Source organism: Quercus lobata, chromosome 5 (assembly GCF_001633185.2).
Source record: "Quercus lobata isolate SW786 chromosome 5, ValleyOak3.0 Primary Assembly, whole genome shotgun sequence".
NCBI classification, from domain to species: Eukaryota; Viridiplantae; Streptophyta; class Magnoliopsida; order Fagales; family Fagaceae; genus Quercus; species Quercus lobata.
The window spans coordinates 49852773-49870805 of record NC_044908.1 but is presented as its reverse complement, the minus strand read 5'-3'; the positions used below and the strand labels follow the sequence as shown (position 1 = coordinate 49870805).

The 18033-nt window shown below is 41.6% G+C and overlaps 3 protein-coding genes across 4 annotated transcripts; 2 read left to right on the top strand and 1 right to left on the bottom strand.

Annotated features, from left to right (window-relative positions):
- Positions 1 to 5565: 5565 nt before the first annotated feature.
- Positions 5566 to 8037, top strand: LOC115988748 (cyclic phosphodiesterase-like). 2 transcript variants are annotated; one of them, XM_031112367.1, is made up of 3 exons: positions 5566 to 6106; positions 6364 to 6418; positions 7238 to 7676. In XM_031112367.1, the coding sequence occupies exons 1-3, from the start codon at positions 5897 to 5899 to the stop codon at positions 7438 to 7440; spliced, it is 468 nt and encodes a 155-aa protein (XP_030968227.1). In that variant the 5' UTR covers positions 5566 to 5896; the 3' UTR covers positions 7441 to 7676. The 2 variants fall into 2 exon arrangements, with proteins under 2 accessions (XP_030968227.1, XP_030968226.1); XM_031112366.1 differs by having other exon boundaries at positions 5572 to 6106; positions 7671 to 8037.
- Positions 8038 to 10993: 2956 nt separating this feature from the next.
- Positions 10994 to 11656, top strand: LOC115988486. The gene is made up of 2 exons (XM_031112055.1): positions 10994 to 11027; positions 11093 to 11656. The coding sequence occupies exon 2, from the start codon at positions 11168 to 11170 to the stop codon at positions 11606 to 11608; it is 441 nt and encodes a 146-aa protein (XP_030967915.1). The 5' UTR covers positions 10994 to 11027; positions 11093 to 11167; the 3' UTR covers positions 11609 to 11656.
- A 3582-nt stretch (positions 11657 to 15238) lies between these two features.
- On the bottom strand, positions 15239 to 16642 carry LOC115990628. Its single transcript, XM_031114441.1, has 2 exons — positions 15479 to 16642; positions 15239 to 15328 (listed from the first exon to the last, which is right to left on the bottom strand). Exons 1-2 carry the CDS (start codon positions 16640 to 16642, stop codon positions 15239 to 15241), a joined length of 1254 nt encoding a protein of 417 aa, XP_030970301.1.
- Positions 16643 to 18033: the final 1391 nt, after the last annotated feature.

Here is an 18033-nt window from a genome sequence, read left to right as displayed (position 1 = left end):
AAAAATAGTGTATTTGTGTATATTGGTACTTGTGTACCTTGGATAGCCATTGAAACAAAGTTTTCTAAACTTTGTATCTCTTGTAACTTAGATAAGCATCTCAATGCACAACTAAGTAAATGAGCTTTGTAACTCATATTTGTGATGAGTACAATTAAGATTATCTCTTATATCTCATACTCATATCACTCTTTTAAACGGGAAGGACTAGAAAATCCTAAAAGAAAGGCATAAATAACCATCTCACCACTAAGCTCACCAATCATGTGTAATATTTGTGTGCTTCGGCATAACAAAATTGTGGTGTTTTGGCTTACATAATTGGGTATTTCTTCTCTCTCTTATATGTCCATGCATGATATATTCAAAAAGAAAATATGCAAAAAAAATAAAATAAAAAATAATCAAAATGCATTCATCTCTTTGTGTTTTTCCCTTCTTGAAAAGCCTTCTTTCTTCTAGCTCGACAGCTTCTCAACAGATCATCGACAGATTTTTTTCTATTGAACCCTTTATTCTCCTTTCTCGATCCATCGAGATTTCTAGGTTTCTCCTCGATAGATTCTTGACAGCTTCTTTGATCCATCAAGCCAAATTTCTGAGCTCTTTGTCTGCCCAATAGCTTTTCAACAGATTCTCGATCCATTGAGGTGATTTTTGCTGTCGACAGATCCTCGACAGCACCTCAACAAATTCATTTCTGTTGAGATTTAGTGCTCAACAGATCTCAATAAATACCTCGATCATCGAGCTGCATTTTATATTTAAAGTTGAGGCGCGATTTTAGATTCACTTTTCTCATTCTCTCTCGCCAGAATACCCTTCTCTCTCGCCCTAAACTTCTATCTCACACTCAAATCTCCTCACCCACTCAATTTTTCAGCCTAGATCAAGCCTTAATCACTTGGTAAGCATCTCTAATCCTTTCTTTTCATGCATGCATGCATTTTTAGACCTAGGTTTTGGGTGTTTGAAAATTTTTGGGGTTTCTAAGATTTTTTTTGTGATTTTTTTGGGTTGGGTTCTGTTGATTTGGTGTTATATGCTCATGCATTGCATTCTCATTACATTATAACAGTGTTTCATACATTTTAGATGTGTGTTTGATTATTGTTGATTGTGTGCTGGTAGGTTTCGATTGGGTTTTTACCCATGATGCTTTTATATTTTGCACGTCACATGTTCAAGCGTTTTACATGCATACATCTTATCTTTTTCTTCCTTTTCTTTGTTTGTGATGTGTTGTGTTTTGTTTTCTCTTTCTCTCTCTCTCTCTCTCTCTCTCTCTCTCTCTCTCTCTCTCTCTCTTTCGGATAGACCATGCCAATGCACCCAAAGCCTGTAAATCCACTCCGGCTCGAAATCCTCTTCAAGGTTCTAGGTCTTTTTCCTCTGATCCCATTCCCCCCCTCCACATTCGATTACATGATGAGAAGGCCCAAAAGAACTTCTTGGAGAACTTCCAAAAACGTGGCGTTCATTTGGAATGCCAAGTTATCCTATAGAACTTTGCCAACACTCCTCTCCTTGCGGTCATTCGGACTCAGGGTTGGGAATCTCTTCTTGAGAGACCCTTGAGGTTTCCTGTCATGTTTATATAGGAGTTTTACTCCAATATACATGGCATCAATACCTTTATACCTCAACTTGCTACTAGATTCAGAGGTACACGTATCGTAGTTACGTATCGTAGTTACCCCGGATCTTATATCTGAGGTACTACATGTTCCCAGGGTAGCGTGTCCTGACTACCCTGGTTGTGAGCATCTTCGAACTGTGTCTGGAGATGAGCTTCTCTCTCACTTTTGTGAGAATCCTTCTAACACCTCATGCTCAGGCTTTGCAAAAGGCCCAAGGTTCCTTAACATGGTGAAGACATTTACTTTTACTCCTTTGTCTCACTATAACTTTATCACTGTGTCTCATGCTCGCTTTCTTTTGTCTCTTTTAGAGGACCTCTCTATAGACTTCCCTTCTCACTTCATCACATCTATTCTAGATGCGTATTTAGATACGATGACCCGTGATAAGCTCATTTTTCCTTCAGCTATCACGCGAATCCTCCAACACTTTCACATCCCCATTCCTGACTCTCCTTTCTTCACCATCATGCCACCAGTGCCGGTTCTGTTCGATAGAGTGGGACCCAGCTTCAACCGAAGTGGCTACGTGTAGAGACAAATGATCCTGCAGCTTCTGCTATTCCTCCCTCTTTCCCAGCTCCTTCCACCTTTACTCCTTTTTCAACAGCTGATGTAACCCTAGAGGCCAACAGCTTTAGCGGATAGAGGCTAACTTTGGTGATCATCTTGACTATCTCATCGATGAGATGTGTCAGATGAACACTTGAGTAGGCCGCATCGCCCGTCAACAAGCTCGCCTTGGTGGTTTCGCTCCTTTTCCAGAGGCTTTGGTGGATGAGGATGATGCTATCTCTTCTAGTAATGGCGAGATGACGACCTTTCAGTGACTTACCATTTGTCATTCGTGACAAAAAGGGGAAAGTAGTTTTGGGATTAAGAGTAGTCTTGTACTTACGGGGAGAGTTAGTATAGGACTTTTTATGTTATGGGGAGTGTGTATATCTTTTTTAGGGATGTAGTGAGGTTCATATGTACTTTTCTTTCTTTTTAGTTACATTAGCCTCTTGTACACCGGTCTTATGACCATTTATTGACATACATTGTACTTTATTTTCATATATATAATGATGTATGTTTTTCTTCACCTATCTCTATATGTGTTGTTTCTTTTCTATCTTTATACACATGTTTCTTTATGTATACAATCTTTATTTCTGTTTCACACATGATGCCTTGATGAGTTTTGTTTAAGTATTTTAGAAAGACAGGTTGTGAAAGTCTACCATGCCATGAACTCTCTTCTTGCAACGTTTTTCAAGAGTTTATGTTAGGGTTAGATTTATTTTGTAATTCAACAAGTAGTTATGAGTTTAGTGATTTAAGACTTCTCTCATGATTCATTTGTTGGTTGTGGTTTTGTCATGGATTGCTAAAGAGGGAGATTGTTAGGAACATATTGTATGTAGTTGGCTAATCCTTTGACAAAACACACTTTACTTGTAATTGGGTGGATCTAGGATGAGTTTAGTACTTCAAGAAACAAGTGTTCAAGTCAAATATTGAAGCCATGTAAGTCTGATCAAGAAACAAGTAAAGGAAGTGTTGTTCATTAAAACTTGACAAAAGTCTCGACAGAATCCTTTCTATCAAGAATTACTGTTGAAGCTCAATAGAAGTTCAACACAAGCTGTATCTATCGAGAATTACGAAATCAAATTTTCTAGATCTGATTACACGCATACTCCTATGTATTTGTATAGGGTTTCTTTTTTCACAACCCTAGACATATATAAGGATTATTTTAAGGGTCGCCACAAAGTGATGCAAAGTGATGAAAAGTGAGGCGATGATAATTCATGCAGAAATTGCTCTAGTTCACTATTCTCTCTGTAGAAGCTACTATGCGTCTTTACGTCATGGGTTTTGTTACCAAGGAGCTTCTTGATCTTCATTGTTGATGAATTAAAAAACTTTGCAGCTAACATCTTCCTCAAGTTGATGTGTTAGTCACATACTGGGATTCGTGCATTGAGCTGAGAGATTGTTGCTACAATACAAGTCCAATTGGTATTGGGGTAAGGATTCAACTGTAGGTTGGTATTGGGTACTAAGATTTCTTATACTTGTAACCGCTTGTGATTGATAATAATGGATTCTTGGGAGTGGTGACCTTAAATTCACTCGTTATGGTTTTGCCTTAGTGGTTTTCTCCATTTGTAAACAAATCACCTGTATCAAATTTATTTTCCACTTCATTTAATTATTTAGTGATTTGTTTGTGCTACCACGCTATTACATGTAATTTGACTAATTAATTAACTTGGGTAAATAATTAATTTGCAAAGAAGTCAATTCATTTTAACCCAACAAATGGAATGCAAAATACTATCATAGTTCCTTTTTTTGTGTTTCAACATGGAGATTCTCTTATAACCCTCATTCTTTCTATCTCATTCATAGATGATTACTTAGTTTTCATTTATTTATTATAGATGAGTACAAATTGTCATTATTTTATTGTTTTTGTCTCATTCATAGATGATTGCTTAGTTATTTATTTATTGTAGATGAGTACAAAATTGTCATTATATTATTGTAATTTTTATAAATCTTTCTAATTGGGAAATGTCTCCAAGCCCACTCAAAGTTACCTAGTTAGCTTTGATACTATTTGTGACGAACTAAGGAAAAATGCTAACCACATATACGTTATACCTCTAAAGGACTAATTGAGGTTCACTGTTATAGTTTATATATCTCAGATCAACCTAGTATTACATGCCTCCATCACAACAATTGAAAATTTGACAACAATAACAACAATAATGTTCTTATCAAGGAAGAAAAAAAAAACAATAATGAAAACCTTAGTGTAAAATATAAATATTTCTACAAACATACTACGCAAAACTTATTCATAATTCATAAGCAAATGAAATAAAATTAGGACACTTAAAATAAATGCCCATTTGTAATAAAATTCCATCATAATTTAGAATTTTTTTGAAAAATGTATTTGGATTTATATTTAAAATTAAAATGGACCGTAATACTTAGAAACCTAGGGCCCGTTTGGTATTGTTATTTAAACAACAATTTTCATTGTTTAAATACCATTATATGTATTTTCATAACGCTTTTTTACTTGCACATATTTTCACAACACTTAAACAACGTTACTAAAAATCTTTTATCAAAACAGCCCTAATCACTACAATACACCGTTTTCTCCCTCCTATTTTTCTTGATCAATTATTGTCCAAGCCCATAAGTTTTTTTTTTTCCTACGTCTAATTCCTTCCCCGAAGTCCATCAAAGTCTTTTATTCTTCCTGTTTAAAGTTTTCTTTTAAGTCCATTTTTCTTGCCAAAGCCCAATTACAACGTTCACTCATTTTCCTGGTCTTGTCCCTCGTTTCATTTCTTTTGTAGGCTTGATCCATATATACATAGCTCATTCTCACTCTCTTATAATGGGCTCATGTCAACGGTTTACAGGTGTCGACCACTTTCCTATTCATGGATTGCCTAGGTTTTTTTTTTTTTTTTTTTGAAATGGATTGCCTATTTTTTTTTTTTTTTTTTTTGAGAAATGATGGCCTAGTTCTTTTAAAGCCTAGGGCAACTCAAAAATAAATAAAAAATAAGGGCAACTCAAAATCTCATTATTTACCGACATTCTACATTGAGTTTTAACATTATTATATTTTAAAAAAATACTGTAATTCTATCAAAAACTAATATATCTTTTCAAAACTAAGAAAATAAATGTAGATTCATTACAAGGTAACGTTACATACACAATAACTTTCGCATCATTTTTTCACAACAATTAAATTTGCAAGGTTTTAAAAAACGGCTCACTGCGATTTAATATTTGTGGATGATTTTATGAATTAAAAGATGATAGACTTGAAGGCATATACGATACGGATATACCCATTACCTATTCATGTGCCGCTCCACTGTTATGACGCCACATACCTCTCTAAATGTCAAATTCCAACTTTTAAAAATTGCTTACAAGTTACGTACAAAACCGAAGCACACAAGAACCTCAATATTCAACACAACAGAATCAAAATCACCCGAAACCTCATCACCAATTTGGGTTTTTTTGTTCCACATCAAATTTCTGTTTCTGTTTCTGAAAAAACCAACAAATCACTCTCTCTTCCTTATTTGCATCAAAACCCACTTCCTCTTCTTCTTCTTCTTCTAGTACTTCGACCTTAATATTCGATCTCATGGCAACCTCCCAACAAGTAGAGCCAGAGACCATCTGATGACGTGGCGGCCAGGCTGAGGAAGCTGATGGATAGCCTTGGGTCCGAGTTCGGTGGGCCCAAATTCGAGCCCCACATAACCGTTGTTGGGGCCGTCCGTTTGACACCGGAAGATGCGGTTGAGAAGTTCAGATCAGCCTGTGAAGGCTGCAAGGCCTACACTGCCACCGTTGATCGTGTGGCTACGGGCGCTTTCTTTTATCAGTGTGTTTTCCTTCTCATCCATCCTACCACTGAGGTCACTTTTTTTTTTTTTTTTTTTATTAATTGCTATATCTTTTAATCAATGTATTTTCGGGTATTGATTCTATCGCACTCATAATTATGTATCACGTATTTGAATAAAAATATATGTATATAAATGTGGATAATGTGTATGAGAGTGTATGGAAGCAGATTTTGGTTTCAATTTTAATAAGTTTTTGTCCCTTTCTTTGTTGGTTTTAATTGGGGCACTGATTCTAAGATGGGATTATATTTTGTGTTTTGTTTCAGGTAGTGGAGACTAGTGCAAACTGCTGTGGTCATTTTGGATACAAGAACTCGACTCGTAAGTTAGTGTTTTTTATGTATCTGCAACTTGTTCTTCCATTGTTGGGACATATTTATATAAAATGGAATTAGGACTCTAATTGGAGTGCATAAATTTTGGATGAAATTTAGTTTGGGACTTGGAAGTTGGAAGTTTGGATCGTATGGTGAAAAAAAGTATGCAAAAAATTCATGACAGAAAATTTTTGAAGTCCCCTAATGATGGTAAACTGGAAACTTGAAAATTATGTTAGGAAATCATACAACTCTTATCTCTTATGTCAACAGGGGACTAGTCCCATTTTCTGGTTACAGATTGATATCTAGAATATACATTTAAGGAGTGTGATTTAGGAGGACATAAATGCTATTACTCATAATTATCCTTAAATCTTACAATGTCCTTGTTAATTAGTAACTTGATGTGGCACACAAATAATCATGCATTCCTAGTGCACCTAAGCACAAGTTTGTTACCTCTGTTTTAGTGAATAGTTGGTTGTTTTGGACCTATTGGTGGAGAAATTATAAGGTTATCATGGTGGACAAGTAACATGTTCCACCATTCTATTAAAAGACTCCTACCTATTTAAAATTGTTAAGTAAGAAATTTTTTTTAAAACAGAAATTGAGTATTGACTCAGCAATTTTAAACAAGTGGAAGTCTTTTAGAGGAATATTGGACAAATGATCGTGGTCCACCATAAGGACTATATACCGTTTGGATTGAGCTTATTGTTGCTGAAACTGAAAACTGAAAACACTGTAGCAAAATAATTTTTAAATGTGTGAAAAGTACCGTGAGATCCATTTTTAATATTTTTTAATGTGTGAACAGTATTGCTACAGTATATAAACAGTACTGCTACAGTGCAAAACAGTAATTTTTGTCCACCAAAGTCAACTTATGCGGGCAGAAGAAAAAAAAAAAAAAAAAAAAAACAAAGAAAACGCAGCACCAAACATGGACGCAGGAAAACGGGCAAGCCAAACGCCCTCATAATTTCTCCTATTAGTGCTTGTTTCAGTTGTTTGTCTTGAAGAAACTACCCTTCTCATTCTTTTTTAAGCCTGGGCTTTTGCACTTATGAAACACGCATTTGCTTCCTCTGATATGCAATTGGTGGCTCAACCTTCCAGAAATGAGATTTTCATTATATAGAAAGCGAAAGTGTGGAATTTTATGTTATTTTCTTCTATGGGGACATTAGGAAATGGATTTTTGGGTTGTGAGGCTCCCTGTATTCATGATTGGGCTGTATAATGTGCAGCTTACATGCCACATTTGAGCCTCCTTTATGCGGATCTGACAGAGGATGAGAAGAAAAAAGCTCAAGAAAGAGCTAGTATCCTTGATGAAAGCATTAACAGTTTGAGTTTCCAAGTTAATCGCCTTGCATTATACAAAACAGACACTGAGGACACAACTCTCGAATCCTGGGAGAAAATTTCTGAATGCTTCCTTAGCCCAAATTAGCTTCTTCTTCGACATGTTTATAGTTTGTAATAAGTATCATGGTGTACTTTGAGCTTTTTACCGTGTAACAAGAATTATTATACTGTTCTTCTAACTCTTCTTACTTTTGGTTTATAATAAGAATTGCATGTTCTGGTGTTCTTCTGCCCTTACTAACGTTATCTCAGTTGTATCGCAATTTCCCAACTTTGTAATTCAATTTCTCAGTTGTCTCAGTTGGATTGTAATTAAATTAATATTTTTATCAAGTTAGAAATCATAGGAGAAGAAGATAAAAATAAAAAAGATATATATATATATATATATTTATATTTTTTTTAAATCTAAAAAAATTTGATTTTACTAATTTAGTCAAATAAGTTCTATAATTGCAAGGAAAAAGAAAAAAAAAAAAAAAAAAAAAAAAAAAAAAACCTGTTTTATGGTGATGGCTCAAGAGTAAAAATAATCAATGCATAAATTGATATTGGAAGAATGGTGACCTTTTAAAGATTCAAAAAAATCGGGAATTAAATTTCCAAAATTTGGCAATTTAAAACCAAAAAAAATAAAAGATTAATGAAATTAATTGATGATGCACAGGATCGTCAGTAACAGTGAGCGGATGGAATCCTTCGTGGTGCGAGAGAATATGCTCAACGATGATCACCGGTGTGGTGCCTGCCACAACGCCTCCGATGCCAAAGTCAGAAAAATAATAGTCAATCAAGATGTATATCTATGTGTGTATATTTCGTACCTTTTTACTGACTGTGTGGGAGCTTTATACTTGCAACCTTGGAGGCTAGCCGTTGGGGTGATAAATGCTTTCTCAAGTAACACCCCTGGTCCAATAATGAGACTTTTAAGAGGTTCCCAACGGTCTGCTGGGCTGATTTCGTAACCGCTCAAGTCATTGATTGACTGCATTGAGTGACTCTCTGCCTTCGTCAGTGATGATGGTTTTCCTCGTTGTTCCTGATGACTTCGTCAAGGATGCTTCCTCCGTCACTAAATGTTATCCTCGTCTAGGGATGCATCATCGTCATTCCCATCAATTGCCCCCAGGTTCTGGGGTCGTCAGTGACGTGTCATGACGATCACAGAAGATGAAAAGCTTCTCTTGTGACTCTTGGGGTTCTGTTCCGCATTTAATGCTTAGTGGCGGCGCTACAGGCAATCATGGCCACGTGGCGCGTGACGATCCGTGGAGTTAATGGTATGACCCTTGGGTTTCCCGCTGGTTTTCTAATCGCTTTTTGGTCTAAGTTTAAAACTTCTCTTTTTTAATTTTTTCTTTCACCTTTCAAAGAGCGAAGACAGAAAGTTTTTCAGTGATACTCCGAGTATTCCTTTGAGACTGTCTTTCTTCTCCGACTCGCCTTGCGTTGTGCTTTTGCCGTTCCGCCATTGGAGGTGTGTGTCTCTTTCTTTTCACTTCCTTCCTCTTTTTGTTTTTGCATAATCTCTGATTCTATGTTTCCTTTTATTCTTCTTTTGTTGTTGGTTTCTGCTTTTCTTCTTTTTGGGAATTTAGTTTGAGTTGTATTTTTCTGCCCCTTAGATTTCTGCATTTCCATGGTTGATAGTTTGGAGGTTAGGATAGCTTGTCCGTCGGTCTCCTTCCTTTTCTCGCGTCTAGGGGGGTCTTTGGGCACTTATCCGTTTCTGGAAAATTTTGTGTTTGAGGGTAATTGTCTGAGCGTGGTTTTAGGCGACTTGTTACCCTTGCTTTGTCAATCGCTGAATTGGTTCGAGGGTTTAGCTAGGAGAGGGTCAATGTCTGAGGTTAGATCTAGCGATCTCGAGACTGGGTTGTCTTCTAGTGACGACCCGGTTGAAGGAGATACAGCCGTCTCCGGCCAACGGGTGGTTAGGGCTTTTCATGCCCTCGAGGAGATTTGTGGCCTGGACGCTGAGACCGTAAATAGATTCAAGGATCGGTTTCAGTTCCCATCTAGGGTTCGTGTTTGTCTACCCAGGGAAGAAGATAGGGCCTGCCACTTTTCCCCAGGTGAAGTATGTTTTTATGAGTCATCTTTCTCCTGCGGGCTTAGATTTCCCGTCCATCCGTTCCTGATGGAACTTCTAGATCATTTCGGTATTGCCCCCGGGCAGCTCATGCCTAATTCGTGGAGGATCGTGATCAACTGTATGCAAATATGGTTGGCCTTCAACGGGGATATGATCCGGCTGGCTGAGCTCACCTACTTGTACCGCTTGAAAGAATCCAAAGAGTGGGGGTATTACGAGTTAGTCCCCTGGGAGAGAAAGACTAGGATTGTCAAGGGCTTGCCCTCGTCCTTCAGGTATTGGAAGTCGCGCTTTTTCTTTGTGTCTGGGGACGACTTCGAGACTCAATCCAGCAGTGATTGGGGTGATATCCCGAGGTTGCTCCGTCGGTGGGGAACCCCGATCTTAGGTGCGTCAGTATTTCTCCCCGTCGTTTCAATTTTGCCAGTTTTGAGGCTCTGGTCTTGCTAACTTCTTTGTTTCTTTGTTTCTTTGTTTGGTGTAGCTAAGAGAAGGCCTGGATTGAAGAGCAGGTACAAGGAACGCATAAAGACTGCGATCGGGTACGCTGAGACGATTGAAAGCTGGGACGAGCTGGTTGACCCCCGGTCTCTTGCATTTTACAATCTCGGTCCTGACCCTTCTCCTTTCGTTCTTCATCAGCTTGGTATTGAAGGCAAAAAGAGTAAGTTCTGACTTCGTCAATGTTTGATTTTCCATGCGTACCTGGGCATTTTTGATAAATGTTTTCTTCTTGCAGAGATGACGACCAAGTTTAACAAGGACATGTACGCGAAGATGAGGTCGAAGAAGGACGAGCCCCTGTCCAATCTAGGGAAGAAGATCGTGCGCGTGACCGGGCAGGGCTCTACTCCTACTCCCCTTAGTACCATTCCTCCCATAGCCCTTGAGACGACGAGAACTTCCTCTCCAACTGCGTCAATAGAGGAGATCGTCACTCCCGGCTCAAAAAGGCAGCGCGTGGCTGGTAAAGGGAAGGAGAAGAAGAAGGCTGATGTTTCCTCGTCAACAATATGGGATGATGAGAGGTTAGCTTTGGACAAGGCTCATGAGGTTGTCACTCCAGCGGACCTAAGGGCTCTCTCAGACATGTCTTTGAAATGACGTTGCCTCCCGCCATGTTCATAAGCTCGTCCAGGTACGGAGTTCGTCAATTTTTTTTTTTTTTTTTTTTTTTATTGACGACTTACAACCTCTTTCCAGGTGTTGGGAGAGAGCCTCCACATTACTGCTGAGTATATCACTCAAGAGGCCAAGGTGGCGTCTCTGACGACCCGAATGGAGGCCCTGGAGAAAGAGAACTCCGACCTGAAGAAGAACCTGATTACCTCCATGGACGAGGCGACCTCTTTGAAGCAGAAGGTCAAAGTGTTAGATGACGACCTCAGGGTTGAACGCCAGTTGACCCAAGAAAAGGATGAGCAGCTTCTTTCAGCCAAGGAGAAGCTTGCAACTGTTGCCGCCAGGTCGGTGGAGGCTTTCCAGACCACTGACGAGTACAATACTGTACTCTTCAGTTGGTATTTCAAAGGTTTCGAGCTGCTCAGGAGGTACCTCGTCAAGCACCCTTCTGGGGTCAACATGGAGAGTTTGGATTTGGAGGAGGTAGATAAGGAGATGGCTTTGGACGAGGCTGCTCAGTCCTCTGCCCCAGATGGTGATGCTCCAGGTCCTGCCACCGATGCCCCTGCCGCCGTGGACGCTTCTGCTGATGCCTGACCCTGTTACTTAGAGAAAAATTTTTGTTGTATTTGGTAGATGCCCTTCTTGTTTTTTTTTTTTTTTCATAAGTCTAATTTCAGAACAGTTAATTTTATTTTGAAAACAATGATAGTGGCCCAGTGGTTATGGGCTGGAATGAAGTTTACTTACTTTTCTTCTAGATGCTTTGGCTGATTTACATCTGTTTACAATTTTGTGCTTTGTTGCATCCTGTTTTGATTTGACGCACTGCACTCTTTTCTCCGTGCATTGACCCCTGCCACTTGTGACTTGAAGGAGGTGCCGTCTGGCGACTTAGGTCCGTCCAGGCGGGCTCTTGTTACTTAGTCTTTTAACCATATTTCTATGGTCATCAGTAACTTACATCCGTCAAGGCGGAATCTTGTTACTTAGTCTTTTAACCATACTTATATGGTCGTCAGTAACTTACATCCGTCAAGGCGGAATCTTGTTACTTAGTCTTTTAACCATATTTCTATGGTCGTCAGTAACTTACATCCGTCAAGGCGGAATCTTGTTACTTAGTCTTTTAACCATACTTTTATGGTCGTCAGTAACTTACATCCGTCAAGGCGGAATCTTGTTACTTCAGTTTTTTTATTGGCCTTATGGTTGACCAATGCTGTCTGCGCAAAAACATCAGAAGAAAAGTACTTTTATTAACTTCGATAATGAATGCATTCGTGTATTACATTTACTCATGGTATTTCTTTAAGTGTTCAATGTTCCATGGACGAGGGAGCTTTTGTCCGTCCATAGTTTCCAGGTGGTAACTTCCTTGCCTCGAATAGTGGATGACGCGATAAGGCCTTTCCCATGTAGGGCCCAGCTTCCTTTGAGTGGGGTCTTTAGTCGCTATAGTGACTTTGCGAAGGACGAGGTCCCCTATGTCCAGACGCCTGAGTTTGACCCTCTTATTGTAGTACTCGGCCATCTTTTTTTGATACTTTGTCATTCTACAGGACGCATTATCTCTTATTTCATCTAGGCAATCCAGGTTGAACCGCAGTCCCTCGTCATTGGGTCCATCTCTGAAAGTTCCTCGTCTGATGCTTGTCACTCCAACTTCTACTGGGATTACTGCCTCTGTGCCATAGGTAAGCCTGAAGGGCGTCTCTCCTGTTGGGGTTCTAGCTGTAGTCCTGTATGCCCACAGGACACTAGGTAATTCTTCTGGCCAGGCGCCTTTTGCTTCGTCCAGCTTGGTTTTGATTATCTTGAGCAGCGTCCTGTTCGTTACTTCCGTCTGTCCGTTTGCCTGAGGATGTCCTGGGGATGAGAACTGATTCTTGATCCCGAGGTCCGAGCAGAAGTCTCTGAAGCCTTGGCTGTCGAACTGCCTCCCATTATCAGATATGATCGTCGAGGGAATCCCGAACCTGCAGATTATGTTTTTCCACACGAAGCTCCGGATCCGAGCCTCCGTGATGGTTGCTAGGGCCTCTGCTTCAACCCATTTTGTGAAATAATCAATAGCAACCAGAAGAAATTTTACCTGACCTTTACCTTGGGGCAGAGGACCGACGATATCGATTCCCCATTGTGCGAACGGCCATGGGGAGGCTATGGTCGTCATTTTCTCCGCTGGGAGCCGTTGCACGTTCCCGTACCGCTGGCATCTGTCGCACCTTCTAACGATATCAGTAGCATCCCTCTGCATGGTTGGCCAAAAATACCCTGCTCTTATCACCTTGTTGACTAGGGATCTGGAGCCGACATGGTTGCCACAGATTCCTCCATGTACCTCTTCTAGGATGTATTTCGTCTCGTCCTCGTCGACGCACTTTAGATAAGGCATAAAGAAGCCTCTCTTGTACAAGGCGTCATTCAGGATCGTAAACCTGGCTGCTCTCTTCTTCACCTTTCTGGCTTCGTCAGTATTCTGAGGTAGGTGCCCATCCTGGAGGAAGGATATTATGGGTGTCATCCAGGTGTCTGTGCTCTGGATGGAGAACGCCGCCACCTCTTGAATACTCGGGTGTTTCTGGATCTCTATTGTCATGTCTGTGCTCGCTTTTCCTTCTTCTGACGATGCTAATTTTGATACTTCGTCGGCCCCAACATTCTGGCTTCTTGGTATCTGGACGAACTCCACTGTGTCGAACTCCTGGGTTAGTTGCCTTGTCAGTTTAAGGTATTTCTGCATCCTTTCTTCCTTTGCCTCGTACTCTCCACTGATCTGTCCGATTACCAGCTTTGAATCACTCTGGATTAGCAAGTTTTTGGCTCCAAGAGCTTTCCCAAGCCTCAAGCCCGTCAATATTCCTTCATACTCGGCTTCGTTATTGGTGGCTGGGAACTTCAGTTGAACCCCATACTTTATCACTTCTCCTTCGGGGGTGGTTATGACGACCCCTACTCCCCCTCTCTTTTGGGCTGACGAACCATCTGTTTGTATTGTCCATTTATCGACTTCGTCTGTAATTCCATCTTCGTCTGGCAGAGTGAATTCAGCGATGAAGTCAGCCAGAGCTTGTGCCTTGATAGCTGCTCTTGGATGGTACTCGATGTCGAATTGGCTGAGTTCGACTGCCCATTGGACCATTCTCCCTGCGGCTTCTGGTTTGTTTATTGATTTCTTAATTGGTTGATCCGTCATTACAAGGATAGGATTTGACTGGAAATACGGCCTGAGCTTGCGCGAGGCTACTATAAGTGCAAACACGATCTTTTCGATCCTTGGGTACCTGAACTCAGCTCCTTGAAAGGCTTGGCTGACGTAGTATACCGGGAGTTGCTTCTTACATTCTTCTCTAATCAAGGCTGCGCTTACTACCGAGGCTGATACTGCCAGGTATAAGTATAAGTTCTCCCCTCCTTTGGACGGGCTCAGGAGAGGTGGACTGCTCAGATATTGCTTCAGCTCCTGGAACGCTGCTTCGCATTCGTCAGTCCAAGCAAAAGCCTGCTTGAGGGTTTTGAAGAAGGGCAGGCATTTGTCTGTGACCCTAGAGACGAACCTGTTCAGGGCTGCTATCCTTCCTGTAAGTTTTTGTACGTCCTTGACGGTCTTGGGTGAAGCCATGTCGATGATAGCTCGTACCTTTTCTGGATTTGCTTCTATTCCTCTCTGGGATACCATGAATCCCAAGAACTTACCCGAGGCTACCCCAAAAACACATTTGCTTGGATTCAACTTCATCTGGTATTTTCTCAGGGTTGCAAAAGTCTCCTCCATGTCGTCCAGATGAGCGAGCTCCTCCTTGCTCTTGACGAGCATATCGTCCACGTATACTTCCATGTTCCTGCCAATCTGTTGGCTGAACATTTTGTTCACCAAACTTTGGTACGTAGCTCCAGCATTTTTCAACCCAAAAGGCATCACCTTGTAACAGTAGAGTCCTTGGCTTGTGATGAAGGCAGTTTTCTCCTGATCTTCTTTAGCCATCTTTATCTGGTTGTACCCTGAGAAGGCGTCCATGAACGTCAGTAGCTTGTGTCCGGCGGTGGAGTCCACGAGCTGGTCTATCCTTGGTAGAGGGAAGCTGTCCTTTGGGCATGCTTTGTTCAAGTCGGTGAAGTCTACACACATTCTCCACTTTCCGTTTGCTTTCTTTACCAGGACGACGTTGGCGAGCCATTCTGGATAATATACTTCCCGGATGAATCCAGCCGTCAAGAGTTTGGTTACTTCCTCTGCAACTGCCTGATCTCGTTCTGGAGCAAAGGTTCTTCGTCGTTGCTGGACGGGCTTCCTGCTAGGGTCCACATTCTATGCTGGATGACTTCTGGAGATATGTCTGGCATGTCCTCGTGACTCCATGCAAAGACATCTAGATTCCCCTTAAGGAATTTTATGAGTTTCGTCCTCATCTCGGGGCTTAGCATCGTTCCTATTTTGGTCGTCTTGTCCGCATTTCCTTCTACCAACTCTACTGCTTCCAGGGTCTCCATCCCGTCCTCCTTTTTTTCTTCAATCGTCCACGTGTGGTTTTCCTTTTTTGCCAGTACGGCTTGATAGCATTCCCTTGCCAGGACTTGGTCACCCTTCACTTCACCCACGCCGCTGTCTGTTGGGAATTTCACCTTCAAACAGTAGGTTGACGTCGCCGCCTTCCACTTATTTAGGGTGGGCCTCCCAATGATGACATTGTAGGACGAAGGGCAATCTACCACCAGGAAGTCTACTTGTTTGGTCAACTGCAATGGGTAGGTCCCTGCCGTCACCGTCAGAGTCACTATTCCCCTGGGGTAGACCCTATCTCCACTGAAGCTGACGAGTCGAGAGTCAAAAGGACGGAGCCTTTTTGGATCTAATCTTAGCTGCTGGAAGGCTGGGAGGTAGATGATATCCGCTGAGCTTCCGTTGTCAATAAGGATCCTTCTAGTATTGAACCCTTCTATATTCAGTACTATGACCAGGGGATCGTTGTGAGGCTGCTTTACTCCCCTGGCGTCTTCTTCATTAAAGGACATGTCTTGGTATGTTCGTCGGTGCTTGGACGAAGGCATGGTGTGGAGGCTGTTCACCTGTCTGTGGCATGTTTTTTTGAGTGATCTAAATGATCCCCCTGAGGATGGTCCTCCCGCGATCGTGTTTATCTCTCCGATCACTTTGCGTGGAGGTTGGGACGGATGGTCGTCATCTCGAGTAAAGGATTCATGTTGGGTCCTGTTGTCGTCTCTGAACTTGCCATATTCTCCTTTCTTTACATACTTCTGTAACTTTCCTTTCCGTATTAATTCCTCTATTTGTTCCTTCAGGTCTCTGCATTCTTCTGTGTTGTGACCGTGGTCTCTATGGAACCGGCAATATTTGTTCTTGTCACGTACGTTGGGGGACGAGTGTAATGGCCTGGGCCATTTGAGATAATGCTCGTCCTTGATCTGCGCGAAAATCTTGTCAATAGGCATAACCAAAGGAGTAAATTTTACCTGACGAGGATTTTTGTCGTCTCTCCTTCTATTCCCGTCGTTGTTCCGACGTTCTGGTCTGTCTCTCTTTTGCCCTCTGCGGTCGTCTTCTCTTTTGGACTTGTCCCCCAGTCTCTCAGCATCTTTTATGGCAGCTAGAGCGTCTTCCGCATTCATATACTTTTGGGCCTTCAAGAGCATCTCAGCCATTGTCTTTGGGGGTTTTTTGCAAGAGAGACCACAAGGTCTCTGGATCTCAACCCTGCTTTGAAGGTCGTCAGTTGCACCTTGTCATCAGCTTCGTCCACCTCCAGAGTTTCCCGTGTGAATCGCTTGACATATGACCTCAGAGTCTCCTTTTCTCCCTGTCTTATGGTGAGTAAATAATCTACGGGTCTCCTTGGGCGTTGTCCCCCTATGAAGTGGCGCAAAAAAGCACTACTCAGCTGATCGAAGTTGTCTATGGACGAGTTGGATAACTTAGTAAACCACTCTCTTGCAGCTCCTTTGAGAGTCGTAGGGAAGGAACGACACAATATCTCATCAGGTGGTTGCTGGAGACCCATAGTCGTCTTAAAGGTATTAAGATGATCCTGAGGGTCCTTGAGTCCGTCGAATGGCTCTAATTGAGGCAGGCGAAACTTTGACGGCACGGGGCAATCAAGTACTGCTGCAGTGAAGGGCGAATCTGTAGCCTTTAACATTTTGTCTACACTCCGGTCCGTCTTTTCCTTGATAGCGCTCCTTAGTTCGTCCATCCCTTTCCTCATTTCCCGAAGAAGATCTGAGTTCTGTTCGTCCGGAGTTGTTGGTCTCCGGGGGATTTCCCTCTGTTGGCTATCCCCCTCTCCCTCAGTGTTAACCTTGGACCGGTTTTCTTCCTGTTGAGCTTGTTGAACCTGCTGGAGCCGCAGCTTCATTTCCTGGTTCTGTCTGGTGAGTTCCTCAATGGTGGCTGCAAGGGCTTGAACTTGCTGGGCCAAGGTTGCTGAGTCTGGGTTGGATTCCATCTGGATATGGAGAATTGATGGAAGCTACGTTTTCGAATGTGAATCCGAAAAAATCTCCCCACAGACGGCGCCAAACTGATGATGCACAGGATTGTCAGTAACAGTGAGCGGATGGAATCCTTCGTGGTGTGAGAGAATATGCTCAACGATGATCACCGGTGTGGTGCCTGCCACAACGCCTCCGATGCCAAAGTCAGAAAAATAATAGTCAATCAAGATGTATATCTATGTGTGTATATTTCGTACCTTTTTACTGACTGTGTGGGAGCTTTATACTTGCAACCTTGGGGGCTAGCCGTTGGGGTGATAAATGCTTTCTCAAGTAACGCCCCTGGTCCAATAATGAGACTTTTAAGAGGTTCCCAACGGTCTGCTGGGCTGATTTCGTAACCGCTCAAGTCATTGATTGACTGCATTGAGTGACTCTCTGTCTTCGTCAGTGATGATGGTTTTCCTCGTTGTTCCTGATGACTTCGTCAAGGATGCTTCCTCCGTCACTAAATGTTATCCTCGTCTAGGGATGCAGCATCGTCATTCCCATCATTAATAACCCTGTTG

Coding starts and splice junctions, on each gene's coding strand:
- LOC115988748 (XM_031112366.1), top strand. CDS start 5,897: ATGGATAGCCTTGGGTCCGAGTTCGGTGGGCCCAAATTCGAGCCCCAC. Junction 6,107..6,363: donor TCATCCATCCTACCACTGAG/GTCACTTTTTTT, acceptor GTTTTGTTTCAG/GTAGTGGAGACTAGTGCAAA. Junction 6,419..7,670: donor TGGATACAAGAACTCGACTC/GTAAGTTAGTGT, acceptor TATAATGTGCAG/CTTACATGCCACATTTGAGC.
- LOC115988486 (XM_031112055.1), top strand. CDS start 11,168: ATGGAGGCCCTGGAGAAAGAGAACTCCGACCTGAAGAAGAACCTGATT.
- LOC115990628 (XM_031114441.1), bottom strand. CDS start 16,642: ATGAATGCGGAAGACGCTCTAGCTGCCATAAAAGATGCTGAGAGACTG. Junction 15,329..15,478: donor CCCTGGAAGCAGTAGAGTTG/GTAGAAGGAAAT, acceptor GAAGTCATCCAG/CATAGAATGTGGACCCTAGC.